Source organism: Balaenoptera musculus, chromosome 1 (assembly GCF_009873245.2).
Source record: "Balaenoptera musculus isolate JJ_BM4_2016_0621 chromosome 1, mBalMus1.pri.v3, whole genome shotgun sequence".
Taxonomy (NCBI): Eukaryota; Metazoa; Chordata; class Mammalia; order Artiodactyla; family Balaenopteridae; genus Balaenoptera; species Balaenoptera musculus.
In genome coordinates, this window is record NC_045785.1 from 151180862 (window position 1) to 151207485 (window position 26624).

General features: G+C 49.4%; 1 protein-coding gene across 5 annotated transcripts in view; it reads right to left on the reverse strand.

Moving 5' to 3' along the window:
- The window catches only part of PLEKHA6 (pleckstrin homology domain containing A6), a 137761-nt gene extending 114181 nt beyond the window's left edge, over positions 1 to 23580 (reverse strand). For all 5 annotated transcript variants that reach the window (XM_036864623.1, XM_036864601.1, XM_036864617.1 and 2 more), the window contains exons 1-3: positions 23015 to 23580; positions 17703 to 17779; positions 14364 to 14421 (exon numbers count right to left, since the gene is read on the reverse strand). In XM_036864623.1, the coding sequence (XP_036720518.1) occupies positions 14364 to 14421; positions 17703 to 17779; positions 23015 to 23097 (218 nt within the window). In that variant the 5' untranslated portion in view covers positions 23098 to 23580. The remainder of the gene's footprint in view (positions 1 to 14363; positions 14422 to 17702; positions 17780 to 23014) is intronic.
- Between the last annotated feature and the right edge of the window lie 3044 nt (positions 23581 to 26624).

Consider the following 26624-nt stretch of genomic DNA (forward strand, 5'->3'; position numbering starts at 1 on the left):
GAAGTCTCTCCATCGATCCAGGTAACAAACTTGTTATCCCCACTTGGTAGACATAGCAACTGAGACTTGGAGAAGTTAAGGAACCTGTTCAAGGTCACACAGGTATTAACTTGCAGAGCTAAAATGAAGCTGTACAAATCAGCTTCTGAAATTCCTTGAGCCCCTGGCTAGTGTACCTCCTCCAAGTACCCAACCCGGCTTCAAGAAAACATTTTTAACATTTATTAAAAGATTATTTGGTGCCAGATGTTTTATTCACATTATTTTATTTCATTTCATCCTTACCTCCATAAACGAGGTTTTAGTCTCCTCACACAATAGCTTAGGAAACTGAGACTCAAGGATGTTAAGCAACTTTCCCAAACTGATGAGACCCAGCTTCAGGCCCTTCCTCAGGAATCCTTTCCTGACTCTCCAGGGAGACTCTATTGCTCTCTTTCTTGGCCACCAACAAATGCAACATATGTCTCTATCATATACAGGACAATCATCTGCACACACATCTGCTCCCTTACTAGACTGTGAATTTAAAAATTCATTTTCACAACCTAGTACCTGGTCCATAATGAGCATACAGTAAATGTTTGCCAAAAGAAAGTAATGGGGCTGGGATTCCAAGTCCTGTTCATCTGTCTTAATTCCATGCTCTCTCTACCACATTACCCTGTCTCATTCATTCAGTCAGTCAGTCAAAAAGCAGTTATCAAACAACTGCTATGTGCCTGGCTCTGTGTGGAACATCACAAAGGCAAAAACAAATAAGACTATCTCTTGCCTTGAAACAGCCCAGTGTAGTGGAGTGGGGGGGTATGCCTGAGGAGGACAGGAAATAAATGCCCCCCACCAATGCCATCAAAGGCTTTCTCATGACTGTTTCCCCATTGTCTATTCCTTGGGCCAAACTCCTTCCCCTCCAAATCTTTATATATCCAACCAACATTTATCGAGCACCTGATATGTGCCACTGCCTTCAAATCACCCATGGTTTGGGGGAGAGTGAACAAGATAAGAAGACAATGGAATCAGGAATTATGGGACATCATGAGAAGTGACCAGGAACTAGTGTCCAGGGACACTGGGACCATTTGTCTAATTCTAAAGAACTTCCACATTTGATGTGATAAAGCAATTTCATGTTGCTTTACATTCACACCCACTTCCTACATTAACTCATTTGAACCTCAGTGATGCAGGCAGGGCAGGAATTATTACTCCCATTTTAGAGATGGGGAAACTGAGGCTCAGAAGCGGAAGAACATTGGATTAGAATGAAGGAACCTGGGTTCTGGACCTCACTTGTGATTCCAACAAGGCTAACTACACTTCCATTAGGACACTCCCACGCCACCTTCCCACCCCACCATCCCTCCTAACCAAAAGCAGATTTTCCTTCCCTGCTATGACCTCTTCAATTCCCCAGCTAGGCAGCTGCACTTTCAGGTGAGGCAAGTGGGCTGGCCTGCAGTCTGTGGATAGCCCATTGATGCTAATGAGGACCCAGGAACCAAGCAAAATCAGAAAAATGACCTTACCACCAGAGGCCAGGTTGAATTTAACAAGCTAATTGCAAGCATTAGGCTAATTAAAAGCAAATTGGCACCTGCAATTATAGACTCGGGTTCTCAGGTAATGATGAGCCAGACTGAGTGGACGTGGTGATGTCAGAGCTAGGGAGGGACCTCACCTCCCGCACGGAGGGGGTTCCCAAGCCCTGCAGGAGGAAAGCCTCAGCATCCATCCATGTTTGTCAGATCAGTGTTGACTTGCCCAGCCCTATATCCTGGGTTCACACAATAAGGACCAACCCTTTACAGAGACTAAATGACCTGGGAGGATTTGACAGTCACCCTGGATACCATCTGCCCTAAACATATTTCCTACTAACCCACCTCGGCACCTGTCTGACCTTTGAATTAAAGCATTGCCTTCTGATATACATTGTTCAAATACCATGTCTAATAATAACTGACATTTGTGTAATTATTTGCAGTTTACAAATCACTTTCATATGTATTACTCATCTAGCTAGTAACTACGTAAGCAGGTAGTGATACTAACCCCATTTTTCAGACCAAGAAACAAAAGCTCAGCGAGATTAAGCAATTTGCTACAAATCATACAGTTGCTAATTTGGACCAGGATTTGAATCCATGTCTTCAAATTCCAGCTGGGCGTTCTCTCTACACCCCAGCAGGCAGTGCACTGACTCTCTCTTATTAACACATGGACCAGAATTAGTTTATCAGATCAGCTAGTGCTACTTTGGAAAGTGCAAAGAAGGCTCAAAGGAATGGGGAACAGTCTGGGTAGGTTTGAGGGATCAAGAGAGGATGTGCACCTGGCAGCGTGTGAGGGGTTGGGCAGGGGGACTGGGCAGCTGGAGAAGGGGAGCCACAAGACACCAGAGGAGCCAAACTCCCTTGTCCAGGCACCTGCTAGAAGAAGCTACAGAGTGTGACATTCCAGGGGATTACCCTGGGAATGGGGAGTGGCTGTCTCACTATGCTCTGTGCTGGTGAGACCAAACCTGGGGTGAAGTACCAGGAGAGCATGAGGAAGGGGGTGGTGGTCACTGGAGGCATCTAGCCTCAAACATGGAGACTTGGGGGATTTGGGGGGAGGGGAATCATGATACTGGCTTCAGATATATGTTTCTCATGCAAATCAACAATAGTAAGATAATAACAAACACATTAATCACTTACTCTGCTCAGCATGATTCTATGTGGTTTACATATGTGACCTCATTTATCTTCACAAGAAGTCTATGAGATAAGGTACATTATTATCTTCATTTTACAGAAGGAGAAACTGAGGCACAGCGAGATTAAATCACGGTCAAGCTCATATCCCTGGTAAGTGGCAGAGCCCAGATTCAACCTGAGTTTGGCCCCATAACTGCGATCTTGACAACTGCACTAAATTGTTTTTTAAAAAAAAGGCAAAGACTTGAACGAACAAATGACAACAGATGGGCCCTTCATACTTTAAAACCTCTTTTTAAAATTTTAAAACTCACTACTAATCAAACAAATGGATTAAAACAATGAAGAAACAATGAATTAAAACAGTGAAAAATTTATAACTGTCAATGTTGATGCTCATGCAAAAAAAGGCATTCTTATACGCAGCTGCTGGGAATGGAAATTAGTACTTTCGAACAAGGAAGTGGCAAAATATGTCAAAATATTTTAAAACGTAGGAATTCCACGTCTGGAAATGTAACCTAAGGAAAAAAATCATTGATACGTGTATAGATTCAGATATTTATATGTTCATTGTAGCATTGTTTATAAAAATGACAAACTGGAAACACATAGTTTAACATAGGGGCCAATTAAACAAACAAATAAATAGAATAGGTATATAATGAAATACCAGACAGTCACTTAAAAATGATGTTGTAAAAGAATACTTAATGACGTGGAAAAATGCTTTTTATTTAAGTGAAAAAAATATATACTTGTTCCAAAATTTTAACAGTATTTTGATAATAAATATAGTCATATGTCTGTGTATGAATTCATAAAAACATATATACACCAAAATGTTAAAATTATACACTAAATCTCTGAGAGAATTACACATAATTTAATCTTTTCTTTATGGGTTTTTCTACATTTTTAATGACTATGTACTACTTTCATACTCACAGAATAGTAATTTTTTAAATGTATACCCTCCATCACATTAATTCTATGTCTTGGGATTTATTCTAAGGAAATAATCCAAAATACAGGAAAAGCCTCATGCACAAAAATGATCATGTTGTGTTATTTGTAAAAGGAAAATAAGGGTAACCACCTAAATGTCCGATACAAATGTGATTACATAAAATACATTACATCCAAAGGCTATTATACACTATTTTAAATATGAAGAAAACCAGCTTTATCACTGTGGGAAAGAGAGCTGACTTGCTCTGTGCTGCTTCAAAGAATCAAAACCAAAGGGCAGAACACAGAAGCGGGCAGATTTTGATTCCGTATAGAACGTTCTAACCTTGGAGCAGGCAGCCTGGTGAGGTAATGAACTCCCCGTCGCTGGAATTATCCAGGCGAGGATGGTGTTCCCCTCAGGGAGGCCACAGAGGGCTGGTCTGGGCTTGGAGGGCATCTGGAGCTGTGGGCGCAGAGCAGGAGCTCACCTGGACTGAGTGATTGCCAAGGAAAGGGTCCCACTCAGCCTATCCTCAACGCGCTTCCTGTTTATTTTAAATGTTTCCCAAAGCGTGTTCTTTCCTCACTAAATATGTGGGCTTTTTTTTAACTGGTTGGAGACTGGCCTGCCAAAGTCATCTCACTAATGCACTGATGTCCAAGCACCTCAGCCCAGAGCTCAGCACACCGTGGGAAACCTCTCAAAGCCAGGACCCACTGCTATGGCCGCAGCCCCCGCTGCTCAGCAAGCTCTCCCCGACGCCCCGCTGCAAGCTCACTCCTCCTGATCCTCCTCTGGGGGGCCCACAGGCTCAGTGCCAAGGCCTCAGGGGACCCACAGCAGGCCAGGGAGGAAGACAGAGGAAACGGGCTCAGGCCCATCAGGCCGGGTGTCAGCCCAGGCCACGCGGCTGCCTGTTCACTGACTTCCTCGGTAATTACTTCATTTCCACCGAGCAGGAAGAATCCAACTCAATAATCCAGGCAGACACGTTAAAAGTAATTATCTGTGTAATGCGTCCTGCACCATCACCTTCCTGTGAAGAAGGAAAAAAAGCCAAACCCGGCAAAAGAAAAAAAAAAAAAGGCCCCCATTGTCTCGAGCCTGTGCAGCCGCAGCCAGGATTAATTACACAGCCGCGCTAACACATTTAGCACCTCGCCGCTGATTGGAAAGCCAAGGACTTTTAATAATTCATATCTGCAGCCTAGCACTCTGTGCCCTGGTGAGGACACAGAGAGCGCTTGTTTTCTGTCAGGCAAGCACCACGGCAGTGCCAGGCTCGCCCCTCGGCCGCCCCACCTGGAGATGGCTCCAGCCTCGGGCCGCTGTCTGGCTCCTCCAGGGAGGCCTCGCCTGTGCGCCTGTGCGGGGAGAGGCTGGGCCTCTGTGGGGCCTCCCTCCCACCTGCGCTCCACCAGCGCCAGCGAAATCTGCTCATCTCCTGCCCTCTGAGGTGGGAGCCCACAGGATCCCCCAAGCTCCGTGCTCCTGCAGAGGAGCCTGGAAGCCAGAATTCAAGGGATTCGTAGGGCAGGTGCCTGCGATGTCCCTATGGCCGTCTGGACAGCAGGCTCAGGCAGAGACAGTCCAACCAGGGCTCCCACCCCCACGTGCAGGAGGCCCTCAGGGGAGCCAGACTGTGGGCCAGGGGCCTATAGGGATTGGGGAGGTGCTGCCAAGCCTTGAAGGCCGTGACCCCCTTTGACTCTGAGTCCATCCTCGTCCCACCACCTGCCCCCCAGTCGCTCAGACCGCCCCAGCCCTGCGCCCTAGGGCTGGCTCCCTCGTTCCTGGCTCTGCCATCCCTGACCCTCCCAGGTTCCAGCCCCCTCTCTTCCCTTCCGCGCTTGCCTGTGGTTGCAAGGAGCATCTCCCCTATGGAGGTGCCTATAGCCTCTCCTCCCTTCTTCTCCCTCCACCGTTCCCGTCTAACTCTCCCCTCTGCGCCCCCACTCTACCTCTCAACACCCCACCCTGCCACTTCCTCAACCTTTGCCCAGAGCCTCACACAATAAGCCCGAGGCTCTGCTAGCTGCCGCCTGGCCCTACCATTATAAACCCATGCCCCCATCCCCCCATGCTCACATATCCGGCTCCAGCTCCTCAGGTGCTCCCGGCTAAACCCGAGGCCCCAGAGGTCAGACGCCTCCTAGGAATTCAAGAGCCTCAGCAGCCCCAAGCCCCAACCTCTGACCCATAAAAGACACACCCTGACCCCTCCCACACTGAGGAGGTGGGTCCCTGGGGCTGACCTGAGCCTGACCCCCAGACCACACCCCCATCTCTCCTTCCTGCTGGCCTTAAACTCACTGTTCTGGCAAGATTAGAAGCAGGGTGGGGCTGGCCTCTTTGCTCTAGCCAGGCTGGGGGCCCCAGCTGAACCCTAGGAAGCTGGCAGCCCCAAAGCTGGCCTCACTCAGGAGATGCGGTTCAAATGTGATAAATTCAGACAACATTATCCCTCACTGGGGGTTCTGGAGGTGGGGGTGGGGGCACAGAGAGGGCTATAATTAACATTCTCAGCATCCATGATCCCTAAGTATCACTGCCAAGAATGAGGGATGCGGAAGGCAGTGGCTCCGCAGTGCCAGCAGCCCAGACTCACACGGCGGCGGGCGGGCGGCCAGCCCTGACCAGAGCCCAGCCTTCCTCCTCCCACCTCATCTATATGGTGCATCAAGACAGACTCACCGGCTTCTGAGGTGTGAGCCCCACGCTGAAAAGCTGCAACTCTCCGAGCCCTCAGGCGCCCCTCCCCCCAGCTCAGGCCGGCTGGGGTCCTCCTCCCCACCCCTGGGGCCCCCTTCTGAGCAGCAGGGCTCGGATCTGATGTGGTCTAATCAGTCATCTCTCCAGCTGGCAGGTCCCTGGCGCAGGGAGAGGATGCTGTTGTGGTGACTGCAGAATCCAGTGTCTTTCCCAGGCAGAAGCAGCTGGGCATGCTCCATCGTCTCCCGAGGGGATTTCAGGGCCACGTGACTCTCCCTCCCCGAGCTGTCACTTAGGATCAGGAGTAAATAGTCCCCAGAAAGCTTTAACTCCATCCACACCAGCGACAAGCTGTTAACCACCCATGCTGCCTGCCTGAGTGAGAACAGAGTACCTCAGCACAGCCTTCCTGGCCTTCCACCACTGCGACGAGGCTGCCCCCCAAAGGGGATCTGGGCCACCGTCTGTGTAAGCTGCATTTTGTAGTCCTCCCACCAGAGCGCAGGGAGCCAGAAGTTGCCCAGGGGGCTGGCATCTGGGGCCTCACCAGGCCTGCCTGTGGTTGTCTTTTGTCTCCATGGCTGTCTGCCCAAGAGATGGGCACGTCTCTGGGTGTCAGGAGGCCTTGGCCAGAGGCCTAGTGCCCTCACATCCCCCCACCCCACACAGCGAATTTAAAGAAATCATGTTTGGAGCTGACTGGAGTCTGTTACAAGATGTCAGGACCTTCTAGGTCCTCAGCCCAAATTGGTCTCCAATGACCTTGGGCAAGGATGCTGGGGGTACCTGTGTTTTGCATTATTGAGGGTCAGAGGCAGAAAGGAGGGCTTCAGATAATAGGATTTCAGCCCTGTTTCTGCTGTAGAAAAGCGCATGCCATTCAGAGATCTCTTTCTCTCCCTTCTTCTCTCCCTTCCCCCTGCCCCCTCTCTCTCTCTGCCTCAGTTTCCTTCTCTTCACATTTCTGTGGATGCTGGAAAGATTCTCTGTGACAATAACTAAGTGCAGGAGAAACACTGAGTTTCACAGCCAGGATCAGAAAGATGGAAAGAAAATGGAGTATTCCCACGGGAGCGTCCAGGCAGGCTCACCGGGTCTCAGTCCTACCTGCCCCTGAGACCCAGAAGCTGGAGACCCCAGTGAGTTCCTGGGGTCACTTCTGAACAAAGAAATATTTCAGTAAGCAGGGGCTAGATAAGGGCAGCTGCCAGCACCCACCCACCTGATCATTAGATCTTTCCTGAATGTTTATTTGAATGAACTTGATTTTTAAAAAATAAGCCTCTCTTCACTTAAATACAACTATTTCCCTTCTCCCTGGGTCTCTTTTAATGTGATCTGAGTGTAAGCATCATTTTCACCAACTGAAGCCTTTATCTTTAAAAAGAATGTACTATGGAAGGTGCAGGAGCACAGAGTTCCTCCCAGGGTCCAGGAGGAGCGAGGGAAGGGGAGTGTTAAGGGGATCTGATCTACACCCCTCTCCCACACACCCCAGAGAGAGCTACTGGAATGACCATCCTTCCCACCCTAGAGCAGGCCAGGCTGGAGCTGGGGATCCCAGGTTAGAGTAGCATGCAATTGCCTGCAGCTGTAGTGGGGAGGGGGATCCCTAGGTCACACCCCACCACGCTGAGATGCTGAGTTCAACCCAGCTGAAGGGGCAGAGAAGTCCTGGAGGCAGGCGCAGTGCAGGCAGCACCGATTAAGCCTAACCCACCTGCCCCAGCTCTCCAGGACTTGGCAAGGCTGCCCAGTACAGGCCAGGGGAGAGCTGGCTCCCAGCCAGACAAAGATATGGGGCTCTGGGGGATCTCTGGCCTCGAAGAGCCAATGGAGTGAAGTAAGGCTGGGGCAAGAGAGTACAGCATCCAGGAGGGGACAGAGAAGGTGGGAAAGGGGACAAGGACCCCAGCCTCCATCCCACAAAATCTTCAGACAGCTGGAAAGGGCAGGAGACAGACAGACGGGCCTACGGGGAGGGTTTTCTCTCTGGCAGACAGAGGGCAAGGGCTGAAGATGAGTCCCTTGGATCCTCCGAGAGGCCAGAGCCAGAAGTGTTGATGCTTCTGGGAGAGCCGGTGGCTGTGGGGGCATGAGAGGCCGAGGGAAGATGGCTGTGGGAGCAGAGCCTTCGCTTTGGGGGAGAGGCGGGGGAGATGCTGCAGCAGAAGAGTCTTAGAGGTCCAACAAGGATGGGTGAGGTGAAGCTGAGAAAATAGTTTACCTTCGCCAAATCTAAATTCTCTTTCTGTTAACCCAGCAGAGGAGAAGCGAGACTTATCTGAGAGACTCAGGTGGGGAGGGTGTGAGGAGGGGGTGTGAGGGAGAATATTCCAAAGAAAGTGCCTCTATGACTCTGTCCATTCTCTGCTCTGGAATCCATGGCCTCCAGCGCTTGGAAAAGAAAGTGCAAAACTCTCAGTCAGGGATTCACAGTCTCTAAACACTCGGGTCGGGTCCTCCCTGCCTTTCAAGTGTCATCGCCACCCCTCACCACACAGTCTTGGTGGCCACTAAATTGATTGATTCGTTACCCCTCAAATATGCCCTGCCCTTTCCTCACTGGCCACGTCCAGATGGCTCTCTTCCTGCAAGAAGGTACCAGTTGGGGAGCAGAAAAAGGAGCCCCATATGATGAGTTATCTTTCAGGACCTACCTGAGTTTGAGCCCTAGCTCCATCCCCTACCAGCTGAGGGAGTTTGAACAAGCTACCTGACTGTTGAGCCTCAGTTTTCCTCATCTGCAAATGGGGCTTCTCTGCCCTGAGCCACATACCATGCACCACCTTTCTCTTCATCTGTCTCATGCTTTACTGTTCTGGGGTATTATTTGCCTTTCTGAAAGCAGAGCCAGTCGGGTCACTAATTAGTAAATTTACTGCCCTGGGACCTCTCTCCTTTGTCTTGTCTGCCCTTTGGAGACAACAGGACAGCTCTTGAAGCTCCACCGTACTTCCTGGGACACTGCCTCCTTTCGGGTCCTACGGGTTGGGGTCTATATTGATGACTCACGGTGACCCAGCCCTCGAGTCCTGGGGGCAGAGCCCTGGGCTCCTGCACGCCTACCCCCCACAGACCCTGGCAAAGCGCTGAGCCACTCCCGACTGAGCGGAGGCACAGGTGCAGAGAACCCATTCTGGCCCCTTCTTGGAGGAAGTATTCAGACAAGAACAAGGAAGTGACAGAGGCGGGGTGGGACTCCCTGAGATGGAGGAGGTGCCAGGCCAGGCTGGCATGGCCCATGGGGGCACCGTACCAGTGGGGAGGAGCAGTGGGGCCCAGATTGGGAACAAGGGTTATCAGGGGTGTGGTTCTGCAGAAAGCGTCCCTGCCTTATCACTCTCTTTGCCAACTGAAGAGAAACGCACTCTTGGAGACAGAATTGGCAAGCTCCGTAGCTGGCTGCTTTAGCAGGAAGCAGGGGAAGGAGTCAGGGGCCAGAGAAAATCAGGGATGGGTGTTACATAGCCAGATCTTTAAGCATCAGAAAGAAGTCTACCAGACCCATAGTGGTTGAGATGTGGCAGAGGATGGTCAAGATGGCCCTATCGGCTCTGGAAGGACCCACCCAATCAGCCTGAGGAGTCACCACTGAGCCGACCCTTTAGAGGCCTTAGTGGGGCCAGTCATGTGTGCTTTGGTGTCCTCTAGTGGACATATGTGGTACATGCATACAGGCTTGCAATGGGTTTTACCCACATTTTAACCCTTTGCTTTTTCTCTTCTTCCTGCACCACCCTTTCTGGTAAAGGACCCCTTTAAAACTGCAGGCAGGCTTGAGCAATGACATCAGTTGTGGAAACATGAGAATCACCTCCCAAGCACTATGAAGGAAAGAGTTTATCGACACACAATTATCATACTTGTCTGATCCCAGGCAAATATCAGTATTTGCTCATTGAAATTTGACTCAACCACACAAGAAGGAGAAGGAGAAGGAGGAGAAGGAGAAGGAGGAGAAGGAGAAGGAGAAGAAGAAGAAGGAGAAAACCAGCTTCCCAAGTTATATATCTTACTTTTATTATTACCTCTTGGGATCCATGTCTGAGGTCCTCAGTTTCTAACTCACCCACCAACCGAATGTCATAAACCTTTGTAAGGAATTGATTGTGCAGGGAACTGTGAAAATACGGAGAGTGGGCCAGAATCATTCATTCATTCACTCACTCACTCATTCAGTCAGGGGTTATTGATGCCCCCCTTGTCCAAGCAAGGCACCGAGGATGCTGGATGCAGCTGTGGCTTTATGCTAAGAGCCCAGCCTATGAAATCAGGCAGACGTGAGGCTGAATCCCAGCTTTGCTTTCTATAAGCTTCATGACATTGAACAAGTATTTACTCAGTTTCGGTTTTTTCCTTATTTTCTCAAACAGTTAGAGATGACAGTACCTCCCTCATAAAGCCGTTCGAGGATTGAATGAGTTGTAAATGTAGTAAAGCACTCAGCTCTGAGAGTGGCCACAGCTGCTCCTGGTGTACAGAGTGGCCACCAAATCTGGGAATGATGCGAATGTATGATAGGATAGCTGACATTTCATCACAATACAAAATGAAATCATACTGTCTATGTTTCCGGACCTAACAGCTACCTTATGTCACCTCTGCCCTTGATGAGTTTTCATTCTAGACCAGTAGTTCTCAAAGTGTGGTCCCCAGAGCAGCAGCAGCAGCGTAACCTGGGAACCTGTTAGAGATGCAAAGTCTCAGACCCTCTGAATCAGAAACTCTATGGCTGAGGCCAAGCAATCTGTTTTGACAAGCCCTCCGGGTGATTTTGATGCACACTTAAGTTTGTGAACCACTGATCTAGGGAAAATGACACATGTGTAAACAAACAATTACAATACAGGTGGGCTCTCCTGAACAAGTGACACAATGAGCAGTGTCTTGAAGGAAGAGCAAGTGTTCACAGGTGGACACAAGCCATATTAGAGGAGGGATTCCACTAAGAAAGGCTGGGGGCATGGAATGGAGGTGTGTGTTAAGGGAACCACAAGCGATTTAGTCTATCAAAATGGGGTGTCAGGGGAGGCTGGAGAAGGGGGGCCGGAGCCAGATTACAAAGCCCTTTCAAGTGCCTGAGTAAGGAATTTAGATTTTATCCTATAACTGATGGGAAGCATGAAAGGTGTCTAAAGGAGAATGATATGACCAAATTTGCATTGTAGAAAAAAGCACTCTTGGGATTTCCCTGGTGGTCCAGTGGGTAAGACTTCACGCTCCCGATGCAGGGTGCCTGGGTTTCATCCCTGGTCAGGGAACTAGATCCCTCATGCATGCCGAAACTAACACCTGGTGCAGCCAAAATGAAAGAAAGAAAGAGAGAGAGAGAGAGAGAGGGAGATGGGGGGCGGGGGAGAGAGGAGAGAGAGAGAAATAAAGAGCGAGAGAAAAAGAAAGAGAAAGAAAGAAAGAAAGAAAGAGAGAAAAAGAAAGAAAAAAGCACTCTTGCAAGCAATATGGCCTGGAGGCAGGAAGATGAGTTGGAAAGCTGCAGAATGATCCAGGTGAGAGCCCATGTGGGCATGAACTTGGGTGGTGGCCATGGGGATGATGAGAAGTGGGTGGGTTGAGAGATATTTAGGAGGAAAATTGACAGGACCTATGGGGGAGGGGCCTGAAGGTTCTGCTTTGGTGGCACTTCTGACAAAGATGGAACCGGTGTTGGTGATGGGAAGGCAATGAGTTCAGGATTGGAAAGGGTGAATTGGGGGTGCTGAGGAGAATGCTCTGGGCTGGTAGAGAGGAATTAATTATGCCTCTATTGTTTATCTCCCAACATTTTTCATTTATTCATTCATTGCACCAAATATTGGGTTCCTATCTTGTGCCAGAAAGGTTCCAGGACAGAGTAGAACACAAAATAGCCAGAATCTGCTCTCAGGGCTGACACAGCAGTGGGGGACACCAACAATAAAACAAGTAAAGGAATACATAAACAAAAACCTTTCAGGTAGCGGTAGGTGCCATGAAGAAAAATAAGGGGGACTAAGGAGGAGCAGGAGGGAACTTCAGAAGGGTCATCAGGAAAGGTCCGCTGAGAAGATGACACGAGCTCAATGTTAAGTAGGAGCCAGATGTACAAAATAGGAGGAGAGTGCACCCAGGCAGAGGGAACAGCAAATGCAAAGGTCCTGAGGTAAAAGTGAGTTTGGCCTGATGGAGAAGAAAAATGAAAGTCAGCACAGCTGCCCAGTTGTGGGAGATGAGGGCAGTGAGGGGAGCAAGGCCAGACCATAGTAGTTTTTAAAGACTGATGAGATGAGGTAATACATGTGAAAGTTCAGGACTCCCTGGCAGTCCAGTGGTTAAGACTCCGTGCTTCCACTGCAGGGGGCATGGGTTCCATCCCTGGTCGGGGAATTAAGATCCTGCATGACATGCAGCCAAAAAAAAATACATGTGAAAGTGCTTCATAAGGGACTTCCCCGGTGGCGCAGTGGTTAAAAATCCGCCTGCCAGTGCAGGGGACACGGGTTTGAGCCCTGGTCCAGGAAGATCCCACATGTCGCGGAGCAACTAAGCCCATGCGCCACAACTACTGAGCCTGAGCTCTAGAGCCTGCGAGCCACAACTACTGAAGTCCGCGTGCCACAACTACTGAACCACAATTACTGAAGCTCACGCGCCTAGAGCCCGTGCTCTGCAACAAGAGAAGCCACCACAATGAGAAGCCCGTGTACTGCAACGAACTGTAGCCCCCGCTCACCACAGCTAGAGAAAGCCCGCACGCAGCAACAAAGACCTAACACAGCCATAAATAAATAAATAAATAAATAAATAAATAAATAAATAAATAAGAAAGTGCTTCATAAATGATCTCAAGAACCAGGCATACATAAAGGAATACTAAGGTGGTATCTTCAAGGAGAAAAGAAGTAAGTCTTAACTGAAGCAAGGAGTTGGCTCAATTTCAGGAAAAGCCCAGGCTATAAGAGCCATGTCATATCAAAACAACTTCCAAAATGGATAATTTGTCCATTTTTGTTGTTGTTTTTGTTTAAGAATATGGTTAACAGCCGAGTTGATGTAAGTGCTGGCTGGTCTTGAGGTGGGAGATGGAAAGAGGACCTCTCATAGCACAGACAAGGAAGGCGAGGAGGAAGGGAGGGCGGGAAGGAGGTTCTCCCTCGCTGGCTGGGTGAGGGCTCCCTCTGCCGGCCCCAGTGTTTGTGCAGCTGCTCTCCACCAGCCCTGCGGGCCTGAGCACGCCTGCCTCACCCGTGGGAACAAAGCCAGGACCCAGCCCGGTTGGAGGGTGGAGAGACCCAGGCCAAGGCAGAGGGAAATAAGTCCAGCTGGGTAGATGTGGAGCACCCCAGCCCAAAGAGCTGCCTTCTGCTTCCACGGTTACATCCAGGCAGCTTTCCCAGGTGCACCTTAAGTTGCTGAGAACACGAGCTACCCCAGCCAACAGAGGGCTCTGACCAAACCCCGAGGGGAACACAGAGCCCAGACACACACCCGCCACCCCCAGGATGGCAAATGCCCCCATCCAGGAGGGCAAGAGTGACGTTGTCCACCTTGCCACCACCTGACCTGCCCGGCTCACACCTTCCCTCCAACCAGTTCCACTTCCCACCTCTCATGACACACCGTGCTTCATCTCCTTCCTCTAAACTTTTGTCCTGAGTGTCTAGAACAGCCTTTTTCTTCTACTCTGTCCCTCCCACCCACATTGCCCAGCCCAGAGCTCCACTCACCCCTCCCCACCCCACCCCATCTCAGAAAAATTCCCATGACTGACACTGGCTCTCTTGGACGAACATACACACACACACACACACACACACACACACACACACACACACACCCTGGGCTTTATCTGCAGTGCTCACTTGGAAGCTTTGACATCTCCTGGCCATTCACAGACCCCAGCAAGGCCTCCAGCAAGACCCTTTAACTATCTCCCTGCCCAAGGAGGCATCAGGTACAAGGACAAAAGTAGAACCAACAGCAAGACCAGAAAGAAACTCCATTTTACTCACTTGATGAAATACACAGCTCCCTCCTGGGTGGAATCCATCTCCCAGCCCTTGGGCAAACCTGTGAGGAAGCAAGATCACAAAATTACCCTCTCTTCCACAAGCCCAATCTGCACTCTGGAAGGATGGGGGCCAGGAGAACTAGGAAAATTCATAGATAAGCCAGCAGTGTTCAAACCAACAATTTCACCCTTTTCCGTCCACTATTTCTATCAGTCTGTGTTTCCAGCAAATAAGAAAGATGGCAGTGGAGGAGACATCCCCCATCAATGAGCAGTAAAGTGACCAAAGAGATCACTGCTTTGCAGGCTTTGCTCATTCATTCAACAAACTTTTATTGAGCTTCTACTCTGTGCCAGGCCCTGTGCTGGCCCCCAGGGATATAGCAGTGAATGCATAGATGATTGCCCTGGAAGGGTCCTCAGGATCACCCCTGCTAATATCACAGAAACGGAAGCTGGAGCCAAGGGTGGGTCACTTGCCCCAGACCTTATGGATAATTAGCACCCAAGATTAGACCAGGACTCGAGTCTTCAAATCCCAGACCAGTGTTATTACCTCCAGATTCTGCTGCTTCTGGACAAGACACCAAGGACCAGAAAATCAGTCCCAGAAAAAATGAAGAGACTTTAAAAATATTTTTCTTAATACTACCTCCGAAAAAATTTATCCATGAAAATGCTCAGAATGGAGAATCACTGACTTGCAAAACAAGAGGACTGAGTAGCCAAAGAATCTGACCTTGGCTCGGAAGCGCCTAGGCAGTCCTCCAGGTGGGCGCAGCCCCCGCTGGACAGCTCCAGAGAGACACAGCCCCTCCTTCTCCAAAGAGCACGCTGTTAGCCTCCACCTCTGCCCACCCTCCCAAGACAGCCACCCTGGCAGAGTCCTGCCTCCCTGGCAAACCCGAGGGAGAGGAGGAGGGGTCTTCTGAGGAACCCGAGAGAATCCAGTGTCAGAGGTGGGGACAGGCAGGGCACTGGTAGAGATCGTTCCTTTGGGGGTGCAAAAGCCCTGTGGCTGACACATTACAAAACAGGTGCGGATTCTCTCAACAATCACTGCCACTTTTCTGATCAGTTCAAACGTTTACCTTGTGTACGAGGTTTTATAAAATACGGCTATTCACTGCTGGTCTGAATCTCTCCTGCCATGTTATCAGCTGCCTTAGGGTACAAGCTGCTGGAAAGCAGGGCTTGGGCTCTACAGAGTGGTGGGCCCAGTTTTTGTTCACTCATTTCACTCACCCCTATGTATCAAGGGTATGTATTTCCATACTTGCTGCTGCTGCTTCAATGCAGCAGGGCAGCCAGTGGGCCCACCTCCCTCTCAGGACTTGGTCCATAGAAATCATAACACCAGCTGTCACTTAGTGAGAGCTTCCTTCCTCTAAGGTACACATTTCACCACTACTAGCATATTTAATCTGCACAGCAACATTATACAATAGGCATCAGCCCAAACATTTTTACAGATGAGGAAACTGAGACCCAGAGAGGTCAATCAACTTGCTTAAGGTCACACAGGAAGTGTCTGGGCCAGGATGTGAGTCTGGTCTGCTGCCTCCAAAGCTCACATTCTTTCCTCTGTGCTGCCCCATAAATGCTACTTGTTCCCCTCTGTCCCTGTGCGAGGATGTTCCCATTCAGAAGGGCGTGGGTTGGCAGCCTCCCCAAATAGAGGGATCCCCACTGGGTCAGAACCATAAATAATCCTGCCAGTGTGATGTGCCTGGGAAAGAGGCCAGCGTGGATTATGTCCCCTGCCGTTTCCAGCAACTTCCCTCCACACTGCCCTCTCTGCCCGGGCAACACCAAGAGTGCTTATATTCCTGTCCAGGCGGAGTGCCCGCTAAGGCAGCTGCCCTCCCAGCAAGCTTCAGGGGCATCTTAACCCCTTCCCAGCCTTGGACAACCAGTTAGCTGCAGGCAAAAATGAAAGAATTGGCTCACAGACTTGCATGCATCCTCTAGCCTTACCTAGGGTCATGGTGAGCTGGAAGCACTCAAACTGCAAACAGCCAACACCAACCCAGAAGAAGAAAACAGCCCCAGCCCTGGGGTCAGGAATTCACTTCAAGTCAAAAATACAATAGTGACAATAACAATAGCAGTCACCACTGTTGACAGTGACTCTGTTGCCTAATCTGTGCTACAACCTTTTGAGATTCATAATCCTATCCCCATTTTACGGATTGAGAATCTGAGTCCCAGAGTTAAACCACTTGCTCAAGACCACACTAATAGAAAGTTGAGCCAAGATTTGAGCTCAGGTCTCTCATGTCTCTAGAACTTACGCATTTAACCCCAACGCTGCTTTGCTTATTAACTGAGTGGCCTTGAGCCAGGCACTTGCTCTCTGCTCTTCCATTTCCCTACCTTTAAAATGAAGGAGTCAGACTCCATGATCCCTGAAGTCCCTTCTGGCTCTAGAACCACAATGATTCTAGTTCCGAATCTAAAAGAAAGTAGGCTCTGGGCAAGTCAACACCTTGACCCAGCGTGTCCATGAGTGACCGGGACTCTGTGTGGTTGGGTGAAGGGCTGGAAAGCCAGAGGGGTAGGGGGTTTCCAACGCTGTCGCTCCCACCCCTCCCCTTATTGGTCTATAGTGGCATCCCGAAGAGAAGGATGGATTGTTCACTTGAAGTACCCCAGGCCTTCTGACTCTTGGTGTCTCCACCTCTTCAATTTAGAATGAAATCATCTTTGCCTGGAGGGGTCCTATCTTCCCCACTAGGCTGGGAGGTCCCTGAAGGCTAGTAATGGAGTCTTCTTCATAGTAAACAATCAATGTTGGCCCTGTCCCCTTTTCTTTCATGTTCCCCTCAATGTGAAGCAGTCCCTGCGAGTCATGTGGGGTTATTTAAAGTTAATTTAATTTAAATAAAAAATTCAGTTCCTAGGTCACACTAATCACATTTCAATTGCTCAGTAACCCCATGTGGCTCATGGCAACTGTACTGGGCAGCACAGAAAGAGAACATTTCCATCATGGCATAAAGTTCTATGGTACCGCACTGGGGGCTAGGGTTCTGCCCAGTTCGGGAGCTCTCAGGATGGAAGGGATTTTCTGAATGGGCAGGGGGATGAGAGAGGAGTAAACTCTTTCTCCTCAAAGGTCAGTCCCAGACACTAGTCATGGGGCTGGAAGTTTGCAAAGACCTCAAGGTGAGCATCAACCCTCCTGCAAAATCCCCCACGTGGTGGGTCAAATGTTCAGCTGAGTCTGTCCATGGAGAAAGGAAAAGTCAGAAGCAAAGTCAGGGTAGGGGGTTCCCACAGCCACCTCAAGCCATTGCTCCTCATGGATTGCAAAGGCAGGGACAGATGAGATCCTTACCTGGGCTGGAGGAGTGTCCACTCTGGATGGGTGATTCTGTACCAGGGTGCACCCAGCTGGTTGACTTTTCCTCATCACTAGAGAAGACCAGAAAGAACATGTCAGATACAAAAGAGGCTTCCCTGAGGAGGACACCCATCTCCACATTCACGTCAGTACTGACTGTCCGATCCCAGACACCTGACATGGGGGCACCCAGGCTGCCTTCATTCACTCGCATTCACAGAGCATTTACTGAGCAGACTCTGGGGATTCAGAGATGTATAATCCTGGATCCCTGACCTCAAAGAACATCTAACTCACTGGAGAAACAGACAGGTAAAAAGATATTTGGAATATGATGTGATAGGAGCTATATAATCCCTACTATAGCTATGCAGAGAGAGCATTTCACCGTCAGAGAAGGGAGTACTCCCTGGATGGAGTTAAGGAAGGGGAACAGCATGAAGGCTTCAAGAAGGAGGTGACATTAAAGGTGAATGGTGAAGCCATGTGGGACATACACGGAAGGTCCTTAACTGGCAGCTTCTCAATGGATAAGAGAAGAGGAGGCTGGGTGAATTGACAGTCCCTGAGTGTCTGCAGGGCTGTATACCATCATTCACAATGGTCCCTCACATTAGGAATATTACAGATTATGAATCTGAGGTTCAGAGAGGTTAAGTAATTTGCCCAAATTCATACAATCAATAAGTGATGAAGCCAGGATTCAGACCTAGATGTGCCCCCCTTAAAACCCAAGCTCTTTTTAACATCTCACTCCCAGCAAGGTGGGCTCCCCAGCAGTGCAGATCCTCTGGGCTCTAGATGCCATGGCAGATGAGTCCATTGACCTTTCCCACCAACCAAGGACACAAATATTTCCTGAGCCAGATGTATGTGGAGGAGAGGACTCCCAGATCACCTGTATCACTCAGGCTTTAGGCTGGGGCCTTGGGGTCCAGGACAGGACTCCACTCAATAATTAATACCTTAATTAATATAATAAACTCCACTAAGAAGCGTGCCACTAAATTTCTACTAAAGTAAGATATACACTAAACTGCACATATTTAAAGTGTACAATTTAATAAGTTTTGACATCATAGTTGTACACCTGTGAAACTATCACCAAAATCAAGATGTGAACCCTCCAGATTTTCTTTGCGCTCCTTTGTAATTCCTGTCTCCTACCCTGCCGGCTCCTATCCTCCCCCACCCCCCAGCAGCAACTGATCTGTTTCCTGTTACTATAGATTCGTTTGCATTTTCTAGAGTTCTTAGAGGTTCATATACGTGGAATCATACAAACTAGGCTTCTTTGTCTGACTCCTTTCCTTCTTTTCTTTCTTCCGTGTGCTAGCACATGTCAGTAGTTCATTCCCTTGCAGGATATACCACATGTGCTCATCCCCTCACCTGCTGATGGACATTTGGGTTGTTTTCAGTTTGGGCCATTACAAATAAAGCTGCTTTGAACACTTGGGTCCAAGTCTTTGTGTGGATTTATGCTTTCTTTTCCCTTGACTCCACTAATTTTCCTATGAGTTTGAACACGTGCTGCAGGAAGAGCGCTCCCAGATGACCCACCCCTCTGATGAAGAGAGAATAAACAAAGTCACAGGGCTCTGGAGCCATGTGCACCACTGGAGATGACCTGTGGTCTGGGCTTTGGTCCTGGGAGGCAGGGGAAGAGGGAGCCAAGGAAGGGGGCACCTCCTTACACCTCCTCTTCAGCTGCCCTGAGATTTCTGGCCCTGACCCCTTCTTCCTCTCACACTATCGGCTCCTTCAGACTTCACATCTATCTCCACCCCGCCTGGACATCACCGACAATCACAGGGTCACAGAGGTGGGCACAACCCACCATTCCCTCAACTTCCTCTCCCCCAACCTTCCCCCAACCTCCAGTCATCAGCCCCTGGTGAAAAACAATACAGTCACAGACCATCTCCACTCTAGCTTTGGGCTGGTGGGGAAATTGTGGAACCGGGAGGACTGGGGTCATTGCAAATCCACCAGCTATAATCTTCTTCAGGGGCCCCAATCAGTTGCCATTTGCCAAGTGTTCTAAGGCTTTCCCACCAACCTCAAGTCCCAAGCCTGCCTCTCCTCCCCTCCCTCTCACCCATTCTCAATGGATAATCTCATCTCTTAACTCAAGAGAAATAGAAACCATTAGGCAGGTTTCTACCCAATACACTCAACCTCCCCCTCAAACTTATCCATATTTCCACCAATCCTTTAATGCTTGTCTCTACATTGGAGAAAAGGTGGCCTTCTCCCACTGAAGGCTAGGCCCTTTGCGTGGGTCACAGTCTCCATCATCTCCCGTCTTTTCTAGACCCTTTTTCTACTGAGCATCGCAGATTTGCATCTTCAACTTCTCCTCCCTCTCGGGTCCATCACTTTAGCCCCCACTCCTGTTCGTGTGTTCCAGTCTGAACCCTCTATCTCTCTCTTAATGCCGTCCCCCCTTCTAGCTTTCTTCTCATGTTCCTCTTCTTACTGACCAAACATCCCTGTTAGAAACTAGTTCCTTCTAACTGTCCCCATTTCCTGGCCTCCCATTCGCCAATCCTCTGCAATCTGGTTTCTGTTGCCAGCCTTCCCCTGAAACCACATCCCTAGCGGTCATTAAACACCCCCAGTTCCTAAATCCAGTAAACACTTTCCAGTCTTAAGCTCATCTGGCTTTTCCACGGTTGACCATCCCTTCCTTCTTAACATCTCTCTTCCTTGCCATCTGGGGGGCACGCTACCCTGGCCGTGGTGCTGCCCACCTCCACACCCTGGGTCTCCTCCAGCCTGGCCTCTCTTCCTCTATCCTTTCCTTTAATGCGGTGCTGCCTGGGGACCCTCCTGTCTTCTCCCTCACACACTCCGGGGTGGTCCCAGCTCTACATGAAGACTCTCCAGCCCAGGCCTCTCTCTTCAACCTCTATCCTGTACACCCAGCCGCCTGTGGGACATCACTTCCTGAATGTCCCATGGGGACCTCAAAATCAATATTTCCCGGCTGGACCTGTACTTTCCCTAAAGTCTGTTCCTCTTCCCATACTCCTGATTTCTATCAAAGTCAAGTTAAAAATTTTAAGATTTATCTTCAGCTCTTCCCCCTCTCACCCCTCGTTCCCCAACATTCAGGGAGTAAATGGAAACTCTCAATTCTACGCCTAAAGATTTCTCCCACGTCTCCCTGCCCTTCCCCTCTATTCTCGCTGCTTTAATTCAAGTCTTTTGGACTTTGGTGATTGCCTCCTAACTGCTTTCCATACCTCAAGTTTTTCCCCTTGCCTCCCTACTCAGCCCTCAAATCATCGTCCATGCAGCTGCCAGAGAGCTCCTTCTAAAACACAGATCTAACTATGTCACTCCTCTGTTTAAAATCTCCTTTGGTATCCCATCACCTACGGGATCAAGTTCGAACGCCTTAGCCTAACACACAAGGCCTCTCCGAACGTGCCCACTTCCTACCTGTTTTGCCTCACCTTCTGCAGCACCCCAGCCACCTCCCCTCCACCTCTGCTGAACCTCTCAGTGTTCTAGATAACCTGGGCTCCGGCAACCACCAGTGCCCTCCATCCCACAGGCCTCTGCCTCAAGGCCCCTTTCACTCTAGTCTCTCTCCTCCAGAATCAGCTCAAATGTTTCCTCCTCTGGGAGGCCCCCCTCAACTCCTCAGAGCATTAGTTCCTTCTTCCTTATGTTCCTATAGCATCATGCAAATACCTCTGGAATGTATCTTATTATTTCATAAGTATTTATTTGCGCTTTCTCTCTACCACCTTCAAGGAAAAACCTGTATCTTATTGTTTTTTATCCCAATACCTAACACTGCAGCAGACAAATAGCGGATACTCAATAAATGTCTGTGGAATGAAAGACAAAAAGAAGCTGGAAGGCAAGCGAGAGATTGAGAAGAAAGATGAGAAAAGCCAAATTAACTACTTCGTCAGAATGCCCGAGGAGCTTGTGGAAATCCAGATTCCAAGGCCCACCCCAGATCTTCTAACTCGGACAGAATCTTTGGAGGCAGGGCTTGGGAATCAGCCTTTTTAACTAAGTTCCTTGGGTGATTCTTATGGATTCTAAAGTCTCAAACCACTGACCAAAGGGACTCCAGTTTAAATCCTGGAGAAGTTCTGTTATTTAAGAATCTGACGTAGGGTCAAGAACTTTAGTGGACTTAATTTCTAAGATAGTATAATTACAACATCAATTTTGATCACAGTAATGATAACTACAGGAGAAAGGCCTACAGCAAATGTGGAAACAGTAACACCAACAAGAAACCACTGGCTGCCTGCGCTCCTGCAAAGGCACTTTGGTACAGGGGGGAAAGCAATGCATTCAATTCAGCGGGGCCCGGGCTTGGTCGGAGCTCTGATTAACAAGTGCTTTTATCTCAGAAAAGTACTCTCAATCTCTGCAGACCTCGCTTCCCGTCTGAAACATGAGGGGGTTGCATCCAAGCCTCCTTTCAGCTCTAATGTTCTGTGAGTGGCTATCTTGAGAAAGGGAAAACCCATCATGTGTGGGTAACAGTTCAAATGCTGTGCTTCTAGACTTGCTATATTATCAGGAAATTTCTATCCTGGCAGAGGAAGCCTATAGTAGAAGCAGGCCAAAATAGCACCAGCGGAGCCACTCTGTTATAATGAGATTATGCCAGAGCCATTTTGGTATATGAAATTAATATAACAGTGCTAATATATTACTGAGAGCAGCAAAGCCTCCCTCTCTCTAAAGAATACTAAATGTACTGTGGGCATCTTCTTCCCCTTGACCACAGCCCCATAAAGATGCAGGAGGGAGAGGGGTTGCCATCTAGGGAACCCTGAGTCCTGGGGTGAGGGACTGCAGGGAAGCGGGCGGTAGAGGCAGAGTCTCCTGGGATGTTGTCCCTTAGGCCAAGTCTTCCCGTAGGAAATGGTGGGGGAGTGGACACAAGAAAGAAAGGACTCACCCCTGTCCCTGTCAATGGCCAAAGCCGAAAGGAAGGAACTGCAGGCTGGGCACCGGCTCTAGTCATTCTCCTCAGGGTTCCCATCCTGCCTGTGACCAGGGGAGAGGGGAAGGTCTGCACCTGCCCTGCCCTGCCTTTCTAGGTGCAGGGAATGCTGAGCCTCTGCTGGACTTTGACCCACTGGGGAGAAGACGGGAGACACATTCAAACAGGCATCGTGATAAACTTATTAGTCATGCCTGCTGTTCCAGCCACCGCTTACCCCGACCCTCTCCTGCCGGCCCCCAGCCCTGCTGCCTTTCAAGTCAGACAACTTTAAAGAAAAGAGAGAGAGGGAGAGAAGATGAGACAGAGACCCACATACTTGATGAAGAAGACTCTCCCCCCGCGGTCAACTCCATAGGTCCACCGGCCGGGCAAGTCCAGCCAGTCAATCTCATCGGCCATCTCGGTGTCCCGCAGCCCCTCTCGCTCTCTGCCCACCCGGACGCCGGGCTGGGGGGCGGGGGCCTACCGCGCACCCCCGACTTTCTGCTCCTCCTCCAGGCGGTGATGGGGGAGGGGGTCCGATGCGGTCCAGCCCGGCCCGCGGCGTACCTCCCGGGTGCCTGGCAGGGACTCTGGCCTCTCGCTGAAGGCAGCTGGCCGCCAGCCGGGCAGCAGCGAGCGGAAGACTTAACCCTGGCCGGGCTGAACGAGCTCGGCGTGCGCGGCGGAGCCGGCCCCAGACACCTCCTGCCTCTGGAGTCTGCGCTCCCCTCCGTCTCCTTAACTTAATGACGGGCAATTAGCGCATGAGTAATTCTGCCGCTCCTCTCGCCGGGACTGCTAACGAGCAGCGCCGAGGGTTCAGTCCCCTCTGCTCCCCGCGGCCGGGCAGCTGGCGGGGCCGAGCAAGCGGGAGCGCGAGCCGGAGGATCCCTCCCCGAAGGGAGCAGGTTGCCGTGTGCGAGCGAGGGTGTTGCCTCCCGCTCCCAGCTCCGAGCCCGCTCTCAACCTCCGGCCGGGCGAGCGGAAGGCGGAGCCCAGCGCCGCTCCAAGGGGACTTCAAAGCCGCGGCCCGGCGGCTCCCCGAGTCCTGACACCGGGCGCGGGGGAACCAGTTTGGCTGAAAGAGCTTTGAATCACGAACCTAAGGGACATGTCCAGCCACTGACCGAAAAAGGGGAAGTGATCAAACCTGGTTCTACTTGGCGGGAGGTTAGTAGAGGAGCACAGGTCAAATGCAGGGAAGGGTGCACGGGTGTGAGTCGCAAGGGGCCCATTTTTGCTAAGATGTCAAACTAATGAGTCAAGCCAGTCCTCACCTTTCTTTCTGAGCACTTCCTCCAAGGAGCCTACCATGACTAAGTAGAATCAGAGTGAGATCTTAGAAACACACTCAGAAACCAACAGCTTTTATATCCCTTCCCCCTAATTTGCACCAGAAAAGGAAAGGAAAAGGGAAAAAGGAAAGGAAAAAAGAGAGAGCGAGAGCGAGAGAGAGAAAGACAGAGAGAGACAGAGAGAGAGAGAGGAGGGAATGTGTTCTGTGGTACAGGTTGCAAGCATTCAATACTAGCAGATCAAAAACGGTATTGCTGGAGCCCACAGTTCTGCTGTCTCTGGTCTGAATCAAAGTTGGACTCCAGTCAGCTTTCCCAGCTTACTCAGGACCTGCCCCCTGGGGTTCCAATTAGATGCATACTGTCTTAATCCATGTGTGAGACCCAAGGGAATAATTAGACAATGGGAGAGACACCTGTCTTTAGAGGATGCAATGTGTCACATGGCAGCTGGCAAGTCTCTGTCGAGTGAGCATACTTACTGTGGGCATTCTAGGGATTGGACGCCTGTTCTACCTACGTAATTCCTACTCATCCCTTTGGTGTCTACCCATGTGTCGCCGCCTCCAGAAAGCCATTCTTGATTCCACCCCAGGCAGATTTATTTATATGTCCATCCTCTATGTGTCATGGAGCCTTATTAATAACCCTGTAGTGGAGCTTATCATACTGTAAGGCAATCCTGTCTCCTTCATTGGGCTGTGTGCCCCTCGGGGCGGGGACTCCATTTGATTCATCTTTATAGCCCCAGCACCTACCTGGGGCACCGAATTTATATCTGATGAACAACTGATACTGTCCTAACTAGAAATGGCTCTTAACTCTAACCACAGTCCTGTACTTTTGGACCCTATTTAGGGGCGTGATAAACATAACAAGCAGCACATCAGGGTGTGTGCGGGGAGAGTTTTCTGGAAAAAGAAACAACCAGTGAGCCTTCCCAGGAAACTCAAATGCTCAACCTAGGTGTAATGTGTATACATCTGATAGATACTGAAGCCAGACGATGCCTCAGAGAACATCTTATCCAAGGTTCTTGTTTTAAATATGGGAAACAGAAGAGCGAAGAAGGGAAGGGAAGCTTCAGGTCACTGAGCAAGGATCTGCCCACCAATGTCCAGGCCAAAGCTCTTCCCATTACATCATTCTACCTCCAACACTGGAAATTCACTCTGCCAACAGATACAGGCTGATTCCTGGTGCCAGGTTTAAGTTGAGTCCATTCTCCAGATGCAAAAAGGAGCAAAACCCCATAATACCCAACTCTTTTCTCCCTTCTTAGATCCTACATGTTTCTAGTAAAGAAAGCTGCTTTGGACAGTAAGGCAGAGCTGCACCTGAGAAGCATAGATGAGGATCCGTGCCCCTTTGTAGTTCCTGAATTGGGGAGGGAGGGTCAAAGGGTCAGACTCCTCACCAGACCCCCTTCCCCAGCCTTGTGAAACACCTGTAAGCCTCATCCCTCTGATAAAGCACTGAGCCACCTGCCCACCCCTGTGATATCAGAGGATCTGAACCACCAGAATTGCCGCTAAGATGCCTCCAGGGAAAATACTAGAAACCAGTGCACTCCCAGTCCAACCTGAGCAACCAGTAAGGGTGGCTTCTTGGGCTGAAGGTGGGTGGATATAGGGGACAAAATGACATATTTTTGAAAACATGTATTACACCGCTGTCTTCTTTGAGGAGTAAGGGCTCCTGCTGATTGCTTCACAAGGTTTTTGTCTTGTTTATCTCTAATCTAGCCTGGGGCTCCTTGGAACATTTACCTACACACACACAAAAAAAGCGAGTGGTTGAGATTTTTTACTCATTTGAAATAAGAAAAGAAATCAAGTTTGAAAATACTTTTTTAACTGTGGTGTATTCTCGCCAGTGACTCTTCACATTCTAGTTCTTGTTTATCAATTATGATCAGGATTGATACTGCTAATAAAGACATTTTAGCAAAGAAACTAAAGACAATGCAGAAAGGGACTAGAAAACTCAAATAAAAATAGCTATTGGTTCAACAATTACCTCAAAGAGGGCAGGCGTGTGCTATGTTGAAATGAAAACCTTACATGCTTTGCGATCAAGTCAGAAATTTAGTTGTTTGTTTTTCCCTTACAGCAAATTTTATTTTATCTCTTTAAAAGGCAACAAAGCATGTGGATAAAATATATCAGCAAAATTTAGAAATGATTCTGATTCTCTCGTACGTTTTGAAAGCTTAAATCAGTCACTTGAATGTTATTATGCTTCTGGCTTGGTTCCAGTGGTAGGCTGAAAAACAGCCCCCCAAAAGCTGTCCATATAAAATCCCTGGAGCCCATGAATGTGACCTTACTTGGATGTAATTAAGACAAGGATCTGGAGATGAGGAGATTATCCTGGATTATTTGGGTGGGCCCTAAATTCAATGACACATGTCCTTATAAGAGAAAGGCAGGGGGAGATTTGAGACAGACAGAAAAGGAGGAAGCAATGTGACCCCAGAGGCAGAGGTTGAAGTGATGCCACCACAAATCAAGGAATGTCGACGACAGTCACCAGAAGCTAGAAGAGGTAAAGAAGGAATTCTCCCCCAGAGCCTCCAGAGGGAGTGTGGCCCTGTCAACACCTCAGTTTCAGTCTTCTGGACGCCAGAACTGTGAGAAAATAATTTTT